The 16,480-nt window shown below is 38.7% G+C and overlaps 1 protein-coding gene across 13 annotated transcripts in view; it reads right to left on the bottom strand.

The window, feature by feature from the left end:
* MGA (MAX dimerization protein MGA) overlaps positions 1-16,480 on the bottom strand; it is a 145,423-nt gene that overhangs the window by 81,901 nt on the left and 47,042 nt on the right. For 9 of the 13 annotated variants that reach the window (XM_043471535.1, XM_043471536.1, XM_043471534.1 and 6 more), the window contains exon 2: positions 6,937-8,067. The exons of 3 other annotated variants lie outside the window; for them this stretch is intronic. In XM_043471535.1, coding sequence (XP_043327470.1) covers positions 6,937-8,000 — 1,064 coding nt within the window. In that variant the 5' untranslated portion in view covers positions 8,001-8,067. Of the gene's footprint in view, positions 1-6,936; positions 8,068-10,063; positions 10,750-16,480 lie in introns of those variants that run through there. One more of the 13 variants, XM_043471539.1, reaches the window with a different exon arrangement.

Genomic DNA, 16,480 nt, shown 5'->3' with positions numbered 1-16,480 from the left:
AAAGTAAAGTAATCGCAAACAACATTGAGTAGTTGTGACTTTCAGTTCTGTATCAGTTGAATTTTTGTGCTCTTTTCCCTGTGTACGTGGTGGTTCTATTTTTCTCCAATAAAACTTTTTATTTAAAAATAAAATAAAATAAAAAGCAGAGACACTACTTTGCCAACAAAGGTCCACACAGTCAAAGCTATGGTTTTTCCAGTAGTCGTGTACAGATGTGAGAGCTGGACAATAAAAAAGGCTGAACACCAAAGAACTGATGCTTTCAAACTGTGGTGCTGGAGAAGACTCTTGAGAGTCCCTTCAACAGCATAGAGATCAAACCAGTCAACCCTAAAGGAAATCACTCCTGAATATTCATTGGAAGGACTGATTGGCAAGTATTGGGCTGGGATGTACTTCTGCCAAACTTAGATTTTAACATTGAAATAAGGCAAATTTTCAGTAGCAAATATAAGGAGCTTAGAAACAGCCACTAGGTCCTAACAAGGAAAGAGTTAAACGGACTGAAAAATCAATAATTATTTTGAATCCATAAGAGACAGTGCAAACTGCTGAAACAGACAGGTAAACACAGGGGACCATGGTTTAATGGAGCAGTAACTGACAACAGACCCCACCTTGGGAACCAGTGCCAGGGTAGAGAAACCTGAACTGTAACTGACAAACTGCTGAACACTCAGCGTAAGACAGCCCGAGTTTAAAACTCCAGGGGTGCCCAGTTATAAGGGACTCCCATATTTCTCTAAGTTTTCCTTTAGGAGCTAGACAAGATCTCACAGTAAATATCAGCTCATGATAAAAATCCTGGGGTGCAGGTGGCTCACAGGGATGGCCTCTGTTACTTTTAACAACAAAGCCTAATCTCTAGAGAGAAATGAGTTAACCAGAGTCTAACTTGGTGGTGGTGGTCTAACTTGGGGGTTTCCCCAGCCTAACTGACCTGGGGAAAGGGAACTTACCCAACTCCAGCCTACCACAGCCAATCCTGTCCAACTTAAGGGGGCAAGAAGGGATATGAAAAGCACCTGTGAAGTTCACAGCCCAGAAGCACAGCCTTATTTAAAAACTGAGAACTAATCATATAACTAAAAGAACACTTCCCTCTCCCTCACATCCATGCCTTACCACAACATTATTAAAAGCCTATTATATAAAGCACTTCCTTTTACCTAACACATCCTGTCCACCTAGCCATAAACAATTAACAACACATACTAAAAGGCAAAAAAAAAAAAAAAAACCACAACTTGAAGACAGAGCAACCGTCAAAATCATCATACTGGGATGTTGAAATTACCAGATTGGGAATTTATAACTATGATTGACATGCTAAGAATTCTAATAAATAAAGTAGACCGCACGTGGGCTTCCCAGGTGGCTCAGTGGTAAAGAATCTGCCTGCAGTGCAGGAGACTCGGGTTCAACCCCTGGGTTGGGAAGATCTCCTGGAGGAGGAAATGGCAACCCACTCCAGTATTCTTGCCTAGAGAATTCCATGAACAGAGAAGCCTGGCAGGCTATGGTAAGAACAGATGTGCAACATAAGCAGACAAATGAAAATCCTAATAAAGAAGCAAAAAAAGACACTAAAGATCAAAACCAGAAATGGGCAAGAAATGATAAGGACCTAACAGAAGTTAAGAAGAGGTGACAAGAATATACATAAGAACTATACAAAAAAGGTCTTAATGACCCAGGTAACCATAATGGTGTGGTCACTCACCGAGAGCCAGACAGCCTACAGTGTAAAGTCAAGTGGGCTTTAGGAAGCATTACTAGGAACAAAGCTAGTGGAGGTAATGGAATTCCAGCTGAGTTATTTAAAATCCTAAAAGATGCTGCTGTTCAAGTGCTGCTCTTAATAGGTCAGCAAATTTGGAAAATTCAGCAATGGCCACTGGACTGGAAAAGGTCAGTTTTCATTCCAATACCAAAGAAAGGCAATGCGAAAGAACGTTCAAACTATCATACAACTGTGCTCATTTCACATACTAGCAAAAAGTATGAAAAGTGTTAATCACTTAGTCGTGTCTGATGCTTTGCGACGCCAAGGACTGTAGCCCACCAGGCTCCTCTGTCCATGGAATTCTCCAGACAAGAACACTGGAGTGGGTAGCCATTCCCCTCTCCAAGGGATCTTCCCGACCCAGGGATTTAACCCAGGTCGTCTGCACTGCAGGCAGATTCTTTACCATCTGAGCCACCAGAAGGGACCACATGCTAGCAAGGTAAGGCTCAAAATCCTTCAAGCTAGGCTTCAACAGTACATGAACCAAGAACTTCCAGATGGAAGCTGGATTTAGAAAAGGCAGAGGAACCAGAGATCAAATTGCCAGCATCCTTTAGATCTTAGAAAAATCGAGAGAATTCTGGAAAAACACCTACTTCTGCTTCACTGACTACACTAAAGCCTTTGACTGTGTGGATCACAACAAACGGTGGAAAATTAAAGAGATATGAATACCAGACCACCTTACCTGCCTCCTGAGAAACCTGTATGCAGGTCAAGAAACAACGATTAGAACCAGACATGACACAATCAGTTCAGTTCAGTCACTCAGTCGTGTCCAACTCTTTGCGACCGCATGAACCACAGCACGCCAGGCCTCCCTGTCCATCACCAACTCCTGGAGTCCACCCAAACCCATGTCCATTGTGTCGGTGATGCCATCCAACCATCTCATCCTCTGTCGTCCGCTTCTCCTCCTGCCCTCAATCTTTCCCAGCATCAGGATCTCTTCAGATGAGTCAGCTCTTCGCACCAGGTGGCCAAAGTATTGGAGTTTCAGCTTCAACATGAGGCTCTCCAATGAACACCTAGGACTGATCTCCTTTAGAATGGACTGGTTCAAAATTGGGAAAGGAGCACGTCACGGCTGTATACTATCACCCTGCTTATTTAATTTTTATGCAGAGTACATTATGTGAAATGCTGGGCTGGATGAATCACAAATTGGAATTACGACTGCCGGGAGAAATATCAATAACCTCAGTTAAGAAGATGATACCATTCTAATGGAAGAAAGCAGAGGAACTAAAGAACCTCTTGATGAGGGTGAAAGAGGAGAGTGAAAAGCTGGCTTAAAACTCAATATTCGAAAAACTAAGATCATGGCATCCGGTCCCATCACTTTGTGGTAAATAGATGGGGAAAAGTGGAAACAGTGACAGATTTTCTTGGGCTCCAAAATCACTGTGGACAGTGACTGCAGCTATGAAATTAAACTTGCTCGTTGGAAGAAAAGCTATGACAAACCTAGACAGCATATTAAAAAGCAGAGACATCACTTTGCCAACAAAGGTCCATAAAGTCAAAGTTTCAGTTTTTCCCATAGTCATGTACAGATATGAGAGTTGGACCATAATGTACAGATATGAGAGTTGGACCATAAAGGAGGCTGAATGCCAAAGAATTGATGCTTTCTATTTTTGGTGCTGGAGAAGACTCTTGAGAGTCCCTTGGACAGCAAGGAGATCAAACCAGTCAATCCTAAAGGAAATCAACCCTGAATATTCATTGAAAGGACTGATGCTGAAGCTCCAAAACTTTGGCCACCTGATACAAAGAGCTTAAGATGGAAAAGCCCCTGATGCTGGGCAAAAGAAGGGGCAGCAGAGGATGAGATGGTTAGATAACAGCACCAACTCAATGGACATGAATCTGAGAAAACTCCAGCAAATAGTGAAGGACAGGGCAGCCTGGCGTGCTGCAGTTCATGGAGTTGAAAAGGGTCAGACACGAATTAGTGACTGAACACCACCACCCACTCATGGTAAAAACTCTCAGTGAACTAGCAAATAGAAGGGAACTTTCTCAACTTAAATTAGAAACTTTCCTACTAAGATAAGAAAGAAAGAAAAGATGTCTGCTCTCATCAATCCTTTTTGGCATCTTACTGGAAGTCCTAGTGAATGCAATAAAAGAAAATAAAAGTAATACAGATTTGAGAGAAAGAAATAAAACTATCTTTGTTCACAAATGACATGATCATCTAGGTAGAAAATGTCAAAGAATCCCCCAAAATCTTCTGGAACTAATAAACAAGCTGCAGAATACGAGGATAAAGTACAAAATTCAATAGTTTTCCTATGTATCAACAAAGAACAAGTGGAAAACACGATACCGTTTACATTATCACACCCCGAAAGTGAATACTTAGTTATAAATCTAATATATACAAGATCTATATGGGGAAAATGAAAATACACTGATGAAAACAATTAAAGAACTAAGTAAATGGAGAGGTAGTCAATATTCATGAACAGGAAGACTCAATACAGTTAAGATGTCAGTTCTTCCCAACTTGATCTATAGATTCAACGCAAGAATAATCAAAATCCCTGCAAGTTATTCTGTGAATATGGTTGAACTGATTCTCAAGACTATATAGAGACAAAAAAGACCCAGAATAGCCAACACGTATTGAAAACGAACAAAGCTGGAGAGCTGACACTGCCCAAGTTCAAGACTTCCTTAAAAAGCTACAATAATCAAAACAGTGCAGTACTGTTACAAGAACAGACTAGGTCAAGGGAACAGACTAGAGAGCCCACAAATAATATTCAAATAAAGCCAACTGATCTTTGACAAAGAAGCAAGGACAGTATCAGAGCAGAGAGTCTTCTCAAACAGTGCTGAAATAGCAGGACATCCACATGCAAAAAAAATTGACTCTAGACACAGACCTTCCAACTTTCACATCAATTAATTCAAAATGGATCATAAACCAAAATGTAAAACTCAAAATTTTAAGAATCCTAAAAGATAACCTAAGAGAAAACCTACATGACCTTAAATATGGCAATGACTTCTCAAGATACAAAATCAAAGGCATGATCCATGAAAGAAATCACTGATAGGCTGAACTTCATTAAAATAATAAACTTCTGCTTTGTGAAAGACAACATCAAGAGAATGAGCAGACAGACCACAAACTGGCAAAAAATATTTGCAAAAGACATGTTATCCAAAATATACAAAGAAGTCTGAAGACAACAGTAAAACAATCTGATTAGAAAATAGGCCAAAGACTTTAACAGATACCAAAGAAGATACACAGATGGCAAATAAGCACATGAAAAGATGCACCACATCATGTCATCAGGGAAAGGCAAATTTAAACAAGATACTACTACACACCTATTAGAAAGGCCAAAATCCAGAAAATTGATAATGCTGACAAGGATGTAGAGCAGCAAGAACTCTCTTTCACTGCAAAAAATGGCACAGCCACTTTAGAGAGTTTGGCAATTTCTTATAAACCTAAACATACTGTCACCAGGACTTCCCTGGTGGTCCAGTGGCTAAGAATCCACGTTTCCAACACAGGGGAACCAGGTTTGATCCCTGGTCAAGGAACCAGATCCCACATGCCGTAACTGAAGAGTTCAAATGCCATAACTAAAGATCCGGCATGCCACAACAAAGACAGAAGATCCCGTGTGCCATAACTAAGACCTGGGGCAGCCAAATAAATAAACAAACAAATAAACAAACAAACATGCTATTACCATCCAGTCTTGGAACCATGATCCTTGGTATCTATCCAAATGAACATTAGACTTGGAAACAGATGTTCATGGCAGCTTTATTCGTAACTGCCAAAACTGAGATGCAACTAAGATGTCCTTTAAGAGATGAATGAATAAATGAACTGAATTATACAACCAAACAAAAAAATGTGCTATCAAGTCATGAATAGACATGAGGAAACTTTATATACATATTACTAAGTGAAAGAAGCCAAGTTGAAATGGCTACATCATCATTGTATGATTCCAGATATACAACTTTCTAGACAAGGCAAAGCTATGAGACAACAAAAAGATCAGAGGTTTCCAGAGGCGAGGGGAATGGGAGATTAACGGGTAGAACATGGAGGATTTTTAAGGCAATGAAAATACTCTGTATGATACTATTATGATGGATACATGTCTTTACATTATTTGTCCAAACCCACAGAATGTGTATCACCAAGAGTGAACCTTTATGCAATCTATGGACTTTGGGTGATTATGACGCGCCAATATAAGTTCATCAATTATAAACAAATGCACCATTCTGATGGTGGATGTTGATAAATGGGAATGGCTATGTATGGGTGGGGACAGAAGTTGTAATGGGAAATATCTAAACTTTGCTCTCAATTTTGCTGCAAACCTAAAACTGCTCTTAAAATACAAAGCCTTCAATAAAAATAAATAACACAAGTTCAAATTTTAAAAGTGCAACAGTGTATCATGTTATTTTAGCTTGTTTTTAGTCAGGAAATTTATGGATTAGGAAGTCCATAGGGCAAAAAATTCTTATTTATTTAGCTATGCTGGGTTTTAGATGTGGCATGCAGGATCTTTAGTGGGATCCTGCATGTGGGATCCAGTTCCCTGACAAGGGATTGAACCTGGACCTTCTGCACTGGAAGCATGGAGTCTTAGCCACTGAACCAGCAGGTAAGTCCCAGGAAATTCTTACATACTAGACATAAATTAGTCTACTTTCAATTTCTTCTGAGCCTCATTGGGTAAGTCTTGTTTCAGTTATGATTTGGGGGTCATTCTTTTCCCTTATCCAATTAATCAAGAGTTGTCTATATATAATGTATATGAACTACATTTTAATATTTTTTAAATGCTGCCTATATATTAACAAGGAATAGACATGCATGATTAAAAAAAGTCTAAAATCTAAGGTTCCCACTGGGATAAGTCATCTAGTTTGCCTACAATTCTAGATTGTGAACCCAATTGATACTCATTACAGAAAAATGAACTATCATTTTGCAGAATGGAAAAGCAACTATCACTTCACAAATGTGTGGTATTTTATAGTGGCTTGCATTATCAGTAATACCTAAAGTCACGAGTCCACATAACCAACATTTTAAATTCATATCTTCCTTTTATCTCTAAGAACAGAAAATTGTTTTTACCTACCTTTCAGAAACCTCTTGCTTCAACTGAGGGACTTCACCAAGTGCTGAATCAATATCCATGAAACCAAGAAAATCTCGCTTTATATTAAGGGAAGGCGTCTCCAAACCCTTGCCTGATGTTTCCTGACCCCTTGATAAAGGATCCAAATCTGTTAGCTGCATCTCTGACCCCTCACCTTCTGTAAGACGGACCCGTTGACCAGGAGAACTGGGAACACTGTTCCCTTCTTGGTCAGAGCTGTTCTTTTGCTTTCCATCTCTCTGGGGCTTACTATTCAGGCCATCATCCCTGAAGCCTTTAGCAAATGGATTGTAATCTATTTTCAACTGGGTAATTTGAATGTTTTGATAAGCTGTTACGGCAAAGAATTCAGTCTGTGGGAAGGTAAAAGTGTGGACACCAGGGCCATTTAATTGTATCACTTCAGTAGCCTTTTCTGCAGGCACCAAGTGAAGCCGTGGCAAGTAGCGATGCATAGAGTGCAAGATAATATGCCCTTCTTGGTCCAGTGTATTGTTTGTAAGTTTGAGTTTGTAGAAAGACACTGGTTGATGCATCCAATAATGACCTGTGGAAGGAGATTCTGGATGAATAAAAACCCTCCCCAAAACATGGGGCTCAGCCTTCCCACTGGGCTCCCACCAGCGACCGTTCCATTTATAACGGTGATTATCCATAGGAGATATATCCATGACAAGGATATATTTCATATTTGAATCTAAACCTGTTATCCAATAACGACAGTAAGGAAACATGCGTCTTCCCTGCTTTGTCAGAATCATCTCTGTGCTTCGATGATAGAATTCGTTCCACATACTATTGTTATCCAAGGTGACAGTGATTCCTCCTACAGTACAATCAGCTGGAAGGCAAATCTTTCCTTTAGATTTTCCTGGTGATGACACACTGCTAGCCAAAGCACAGGCATCCCGATTAGTAACCAAAATCCCTTGATCAGTTTTGCCATTTCCTGGCTGTTTCAGGATGACAAAGAAGGTAGGTGCTGCTCCTGGCACTGTCCCACCATCTTGATTAGCCAATATAATCTGCTGTTTCTCCTCCATGATTCCAGTGGGAAAATCAGTAGTAAGATAATTGTAGTTACCACATAATTATAATGGCCTTCCCAGCCTAAAAAAAAACAACACAACACTTTAATCAAATGAACATTTTATTAACAAAAATGTAAGAATGATTATGTTATCCCAAAATACATTCCTAAATTCTTCTAAGATTTGGCTTCTACTTTTCTCTCAATCGCTGTAAGGATATTCATTCTGGAATATTTGATTATCTATTTTAAAGTTCATTTTAATCTAATTAAGTTACTCATATCCCAATCCTTCAATAATTCACTATACATGCAATAACCTCATATAAAAAGTATTCATTTTAGAAAAATTATATGAAAATATAAAAGTATGCAGACTTAAAAAGAAGATTAAATTGTAAAGTCATCTGCATTCCAAAAGAACCCCAATAATTTATGAATTAATTTGAGAGGATTCTGTTACAAGCACATTCTCCTGAGTAAAAATTAACAAATTTCCATGTTATCACTGTACAGAGATTCACCTCTTTGGAGTACTGGCATGAGTTCATACATAAGTAAAATGCTATTTAACTTATTAGTACATGAAAGTGAAAGTGTTAGTCACTCAGTTTTGTCGGATTCTTTGGGAACCCATGGACTGTAGCCCACCAGGCACCTCTGTCCATGGGATTCTCTAGGCAAGAATACTGGAGTGGGTTGCCATTCCCTTTTCTAGGGGATCTTCCCAACCTAGGGATGGAACCTGGGTCTCCTACATTGCAGGTGGTTTCTTTATGAACTGAGCCATCAAAGAAGCCCTATTAGTACATACATTTAAAGAAAACATGACAAAACACCAGAACTTACTGGAAAAAGAAACAGTCGGCTCCCCAACTCAGACCTTACACTGAAAAAATTCCAATAGACCAAACACTTAAATCCCACCCCCTACTCCCAAATCAGTGTAAATTTTTTTTAATTCTGAAAGAAATCTTGAAAAAAGATTTTTGATAAGTAGTACACAAAACCTAGAAGTTAATAAGACAATAAAATTTTTGATAAATTCAGAATCATGTAAATTTGTTTTTAATATGACAAAAACTATCCATGCAAGATTTAAAAAAATAACTAACTGGAAAACAGTACCTGAAACATATCATAAAGAACTCATTTCCCTAATACAAAAAGGAATTTTATACAAATTGGAAAAACAAAAAATCTAATAGCAAAATGGACAAAGGACAGGAATTGCAAATGGTTAAGAAAATGTACACAGTCACAGAACAGAAGGAATTAAAGTCATCCTAAGATACTGCTTTTTACCCTAGCAGAATGGCAAAAATCAAAGTCTGTCAAAGGTGCTAGAAAAGGTGTGTGTCAACCAGCATTTTCATCTAATCAGCCACTCAGAGTGTATGATGACAGAATCTCTGAGGATAGTATGAAAATATAAAAAGACAAATGGATAAGGAAGCTGTGGTACATATACACCATGGAATATTACTCAGTCATTAAAAAGAATTCATTTGAATCAGTTCTAATGAGATGGATGAAACTGGAGCCCATTATACAGAGTGAAGTAAGCCAGAAAGATAAAGACCAATACAGTATACTAATGCATATATATGGAATTTAGAAAGATGGTAACGATAACCCTATATGTAAAACAGAAAAAGAGACACAGATGTACAGAACAGACAATTGGACTCTGTGGGAGAAGGCAAGGGTGGGATGTTTTGAGAGAACAGCATCGAAACATGTATATTATCAAGGGTGAAAAAGATCACTAGCCCAGGTTGGATGCATGAGACAAGTGCTCGGGGCTAGTGCACTGGGAAGACCCAGAGGGATCGGGTGGAGAGGGAGGTGGGGGGGGGATCGGGATGGGGAATACATGTAAATCCATGGCTGATTCATGTCAATGTATGGCAAAAACCACTACAATATTGTAAAGTACTTAGCCTCCAACCAAGAAAAATAAATGGAAAAAAAAAAAAAAAGAAAATATCAAAAGTAGAAACACATACATCCCAGGAAAAAATGGTTCTCCTAGGACTTTATCTTACATACCTATGTGCAAACACACATACACACCTGTAATAAATGGTGGACATCCACACCTGTAATAAATGGTGGTACTATGAAAGAGTGGGATATTCTGCAGCCAGAAAAGAGAATTATAAATCTTATAGACAAATTAACATTATCTAAAAGATATACAAAGGGCATAAAGTTCAAAAGAGTTATAGATTATGCTATATACTTCTATAAGTTTAAACAAAGAAAAAGCCAAAGAAAGAAAAGAATATGTATGTATTTGCCTGACACAGACTACCTGCAAAGACAGAAGAGGAACTGGTAGTATTGACTTTATTAAGGGAAAACAGGGTGGCTGGAAAAATACTCTGACACTTTCTAAATTTTTTATCTCATGACCATACAACCTACCCCCCCCCCAAAAAAAGAAACCTTAAATTAGTTAATTCATAAAAGTTACACAAAAAAAACACATATACTGTATGATTCCATTTATAAGAAATGTCCAGAATAGGCAAATCTATAAAGTAGATCAGTGGTTGACAGTGAAAAGGGAGAGGATTAATTAGGACAATTGTTAACAGTTTGGGGTTTTCTATAAGAGTGATGGAAATGTTCAGGAACTAAAAACCAGTTAATGTATCCTTTAAAATGTTGAATTTTGGGACTCCCTGCTCGTCCAGTGGTTAAGACACACTTCCAATGCAGGGGGCCTGGGCTCAATCCCTGGTCAGGGAACTAGATCCCACATGCTGCAACCAAGAGCCCACATGCCAGCAACTGAAGACCCAGCATGCTGCAACTAAGACCTGGTATAGTCAAATAAACATATAAATGTTTTAAATAGTTAATTTTATGGGAACTATATCTCAATAAACCATTATAAAGAAATCTCAGGTTGTTACATTCAACTGAAGTGATATGCAAAAATAAATTACCTAAATATTCTACAAAATATAAAGCTATCATCTTCAATTAGCTTTTATACAAAAAAGGAAAATACTGTATCACTAGGCTTCCCAGATGGCGCTAGGGGTAAAGAATCCACCTACCAATGTAGGAGACATAAGACACAGGTTCGATCCCTGGGGTGGGAAGATCTCTTAGAGAAGGGCATGGCAACTCACTCTGGTGATCTTAACTGTTGGAGAATCCCGTCAACAAAGGATCATGGCAGGCTACAGTCCATAGGGTCACAAAGAGTCAAACACAACTGAAGCAACTTAGCGCACACACACACTCTCTTGTTTAAGTGGGTCAGTAATTTCTGACTAATCAAACTGAGCCACTTACTGGTGTTCCTCTTTTTAATTAAAAGTCTAATTTTACTTTTCATCAGAGCTACTGACAAGCAATAAAAGCATCTGATCTGAATTTTACATCTTTCAGGATTGGCCACATGATCCCCCCAAAAAGTAGGGAGGGGGCTCCAAAACTTAAAATATTCATTATCTTCAGGATAATACTTTAAGTATCAACACTTCAAAAAAGGTTGGTTATTGTTTCTGACTATGGCTAGATATGAAATAGAAACCCTCGTTTCTAACACTAAAGCACTAATACTTAGGAAAGGTAAAAAAAAAAAAATCTCTCCTCTGATTTGGAGTTTAAGAGATAGATAAAATTTAGAATGATTCTTTTCAAAAGCTTCCTCAGGCTTAAGGCAATTAAGTTTATTGATTTCCTAAAACTAGTTCAAGTAACATCTATCAGAGACTGATAAGACAAAATTTAACCAGACTTATAAGTCACAAATACAGTGACTTTTACAAAAAACAGTAAAGTTCAGAAAGTTCATAAAAACCAATACCTCCAAAATGGTGTATAACTGGTCAAAAAGGCCATCATCAAAATATCTACAAACAATAAATACTGGAAAGGATGTGGAGAAAAGGGAACCCTCTTCCACTGTTGGTGGGAATGTAAACTGATATAGCCACTATGGAGAACAGTATGAAGATTCATTAAAAAACTAGGAATTAAACTACCACTGTTGCTGTTCAGTCACCTAGTCATATCTGATTTGTTGCAACCCCATGGACTGCAGCACTCCAGGCCTCTCTGGCCCTCTACATCTCCGGAAGTTTGCCCAAGTTCATGTCCATTCCATCAGTGATGCCATCCAGCCACCTCATCCTCTAATGCCATCTTCTTCTGCCCTCAATCTCTCCCAGCATCAGGGACTTCTCCAGTGAGTCGGCCACTCGCATCAGGTGACCAAAATACTAGAGCTTCAGTTTCAGTATCAGTCCTTCCAATGAGTATTCAGGGTTGATTTCCCTTAGGATTGACTGGTTTGATCTCCCTGCTGTCCAACCATTATGACCTAGCAATCCCACTACTGGGCATATACCCTTAGAAAACTGTAATTCAAAAAGACACAAGTACCCCAATGTTCACTGCAGCACTATTTACAATAGAGAGGACATGGAAGCAACCTAGATGTCCATCAACAGAAAAACAGATAAAGAAGTTGTGGTACATACATGTGGAATATTACTTAGATATAAAAAGGAATCAATGTCAGTTGAACTGATGCAGATGAACCTAGAATCGGTCAAACAGATAAAGTTGTGGTACATACATACAATGGAATATTACTCAGCCATAAAAAGTAACAAATGTCAGTTGAACTGAGGGGGATGAACCTAGAGCCTGTCAGAGTAAAGTAAGTCAGAAGGAGAAAAATATCATATATTAATGCATATATACAGAATCTAGAAAAATGGCACTGGTGAACCTATTCGCAGGACAGGAATATGAATAGAGATGCAGATATGCAGAATGGACTTATGGCGGTGGGGGGTGGGAGTGGGAGACAAGAAGTGAAAGCGAAGCATTGACATATATACACTACCATGTGTAAAATAAGATAGCTGGGGGAAGCTGCTATAAAACACAGGGAAACCAGCCCAAAGTTCTGCATCAACCTACAGGAGTGAGATGGGGGGAGGTACTCAAGAGGGAGAAGATATATATATATACCTATGGCTGATTAGGATTATTCGAGGGGAAAAAAAAAAGGATTATTGTATGACAAACCAACACAACATTGTAAGGCAATTATCCTCCAACTAAATAAAACAAAGCTAAAAACATAAAATTAAACTGTATATAAATCAAATAACACAAACTCCTAATCTTGTACTTAGTCCATAAAGCTCAGTTTTGTTACAAATCAAGTATTTTTGTAAGCAATTATGCAAAAACACACTTATGAAGTGCATTTAAGACAGGCAGCAAAGAACTACTTGAAAAAACTGTTTAGCTATCCCAAACCTACGAAGACATTAAAGAGTTCAGAATTTCCTAAACACTGTCTTCTATAATAATAAAATCTTGATCCAACTAATAAAAAAAAAAAAAATCTTGATTTTTCAGATGATTTTTACAGGTAAAAGTGGACAAGGAAGTTTTAAACAATGCTTTAAAAATCACTATCTTTTAAAAATTAATAATAATGAAATATCAAAGATTCTACTGATGGGAATCCAGTTTAGAGACTGTAAATTTTAAACTTACATTATATATACACATTTCAAATTTTTCCTTTCATCGAAACACAAAAATGAAGTTCAGAAGAGTCAGACTGCTTTATTTGCACTCTGTACACAAGTATCTAATAAATGTAAAAATGTGTGTATTAAGTTCAAAAGAAGTTTGAACTTTCAGACTTTTGACTTGTAGAGTCTTTTTTTTAATCCTCCTGTCAAGTTTCTTCCATAAATTGATCAAAATGTGTAAAACCGAAAATGTAATTTACAAACAAAATAGTGTCTATCTTAAGCCATACGTTGCTAAAGGTTTACAGGCAAGAAATAAAATTTTATTCCACAACAATTTTTAAGCATGAATTTCACTTCACTATAAGTAATATGCCTACGCTTTTGGAATACAATATTGGATTTTCTTAAGAAAGGATAGTCAATTCAGCAATTCAGCTGTGTCAGACACACAAATACCACTCTAAAGTCTAAGATAACTTTAACCAATTGCAAAAATCAAATTACTTAGGCTACTCATGAAGCAATAAATCTCCTTCCAGAAAGATTCTAAAAATTCTCTGAAAGCATTAAGGAAGACCACAGTTTTGGTATACAGATATAACTTAGCATTCAAAAAAATTTCAGTTCAGCTTTTCAAGATCAAGCAGTTATCCACATAGAATTACTATAATAATAACGTACAGAGATAAATTCAGTTGTGGCTGGGAAAATTCTAAGTAACATTCTGAAAATGTCAACATCAGAAGGTGCAGGCACTCACATCAACACACAAATGCAATTCCACAGAGAATGTTTTCCAGTAATACGTCAAGTATCGTAAGAAAACTGTTACAATTCCAGAGTACCTATTCTGAGTATCTTTTCACCAATGACCTCTTTGGGAAATGTTTAGTAACTACTAAAGCCACGATCTTCATACAACTTACAAAATACACTAGTTAGTTTACTAGCTAGTTACCTAATTCAGATACTAGTATCGGTCTCTCCCTCCCCCCCACCCCCTGCCCACCCAACCCCTGCAACAAAGTAAACCAAAATTCCAAACCAATACTGTTACTTAAAAACACAAAACATTACAAAACATTCAAATGATAGTCAACCTAAACTGAGTATTTTCAAAATTGCTAAAAATAACCATAACTTTTCATACAGTAAATGCATTACTGTAAGGTAGGCATGGAGATATTAGTTTGTTCCTTAACGTAATTATTCCCTACAGGAGTGCGGTTAAATTACATTTCTGAAGCTCAAATTTGTAAGAGAATAGATTCATTTGAATTTCAATATTCATCAAAATACAATGGACCCAGAAATTTGAAAAATCTTTTAAAAAGCATTATTTACATGCAATAGTAATCAGAAAACACGACAGCAAGGGATGTAAAGACAATAAAATAGCCAACTATCCGTTCTTAATCGTCATTAGGTTAACTTTAATAATTAAATAAATGGTGTGCGTGCGTGCTAACTCGCTTCCGTCGTACCTGACTCTGCGACCCTAAGAACTGTAGCCCGGATCCTGTCCTTGGGATTTTCCAGGCAAGAATACTGGAGTGGGTTGCCATGGTACTCACTATCTATTAGTAAGCACTTCCTTTGTACCAGAAACTATACCCTTGGCATTTTATCATGACTACAACCCTTAATTTGAAACGTAAATTCCAAAATATATCTGAAATGCTTTTAGGTTTTAAGGCACGAAGTTGCATTTACCTAAGATAGTAGCCCATCCCCACCCCCTTCTTTCACCAAATACCATTCGTTAATGCAGGCTTCATGAGCATTTTCTATTCCTAGGAATGATCCCTTTATCACAACTCAGGGTTAGCAAGCTAGCAGGTCCCTAATACTTGCCTAAGTAGATTTTAAAGAACTAACTTTTATGGCAGAAATGGACAGCAATCAAATAGCAACCTTGCCTTGGATAAACTATGACAAGGTATCCAGGGCACTAAGTTTTCTCAAATCCTAAGCATGTGTTTTCTGGAAGGTGCATCCAACCCACTCAACTCACACAACAGCTGGAAACATAGCTCTCTGGCATCAAGAAGGGCTAGCGCCAACTCCAGACACTTCGAAGTGAAAAGGCCTCCTGCCAGTCTCAGAGAACCGCAGTCGCCGTCGACTACCAGGGCCCACATCACCGCTTTTCAACTAGAGAGGCTAGCTAACCAAGAACCACGTGAAAAAACGCCTCAAGGAAAGCACTTCTGGGGAAGGGGAGTCCGATAAATAACGTGCCGCCAGCCGGAACCCGCGGATCACTCCGCGGGATCCAGTAGCATGCGGTTACCGAGGAGACTACAGAACCTGCCGTCCGGCCCTCCCAGGCCGGCCCTCTTCCCAGCAGCCGTCACGGCACCTCCAGGCACTTTCTCTGCAACCTTAGCCGCGGCGTCGCGCCCAAAAAGAGGCAGAGCAGGCAGGATTTGCCAGGGACTCTGCCGTAAAAGCCTGGTGTGCTTTAAAATACACAAGGCAGCGCGAGGGTGGGCTCGAGAGGTCTCTCGATCCACGGGTCTGCCCCTGCGACGCGAACCGTGGGAGCGTGGTCTTCCCTCAGAAGGAAGAGAGCTTTGGACATTCACATTGTTCTGAGATCAATAACTCTTCTTTTCAGAATTCCTTCAACCTCCCTGCTTCCATCCTCTCCAGAGGAGGCATGGCATCTCTAGAGTTCCGAAGGCAGAGCAAAAATCTTCACAAGACACTACCACTTCCCACTCTCAACCCAGTTTGAAATAATCCCTAAATTTTCTATACTCCTCGCACGCAGATTCCTCAACTTTGGTTGCTAGTACTCGGAGCGGTGTATTTCTATCCCAGACCCACCTACTGCTGAGAGCACAGACCTTGACCATTTAACAGGGGAGGGAAGTCACACAGAGAACTGGCCAAAGGATGCCCCAAAGAGGGGAAAAGAAAATAACACCTGCTCTTCCCACCTGTTTTCCCCGCCCTCATTTCT

The sequence above is a fragment of the Cervus canadensis genome, chromosome 6 (assembly GCF_019320065.1).
Source record: "Cervus canadensis isolate Bull #8, Minnesota chromosome 6, ASM1932006v1, whole genome shotgun sequence".
In the NCBI taxonomy this organism is placed as follows: domain Eukaryota; kingdom Metazoa; phylum Chordata; class Mammalia; order Artiodactyla; family Cervidae; genus Cervus; species Cervus canadensis.
The sequence above is the reverse complement of the archived record's forward strand: the minus strand, read 5'-3'. Positions and strand labels throughout refer to the sequence as shown.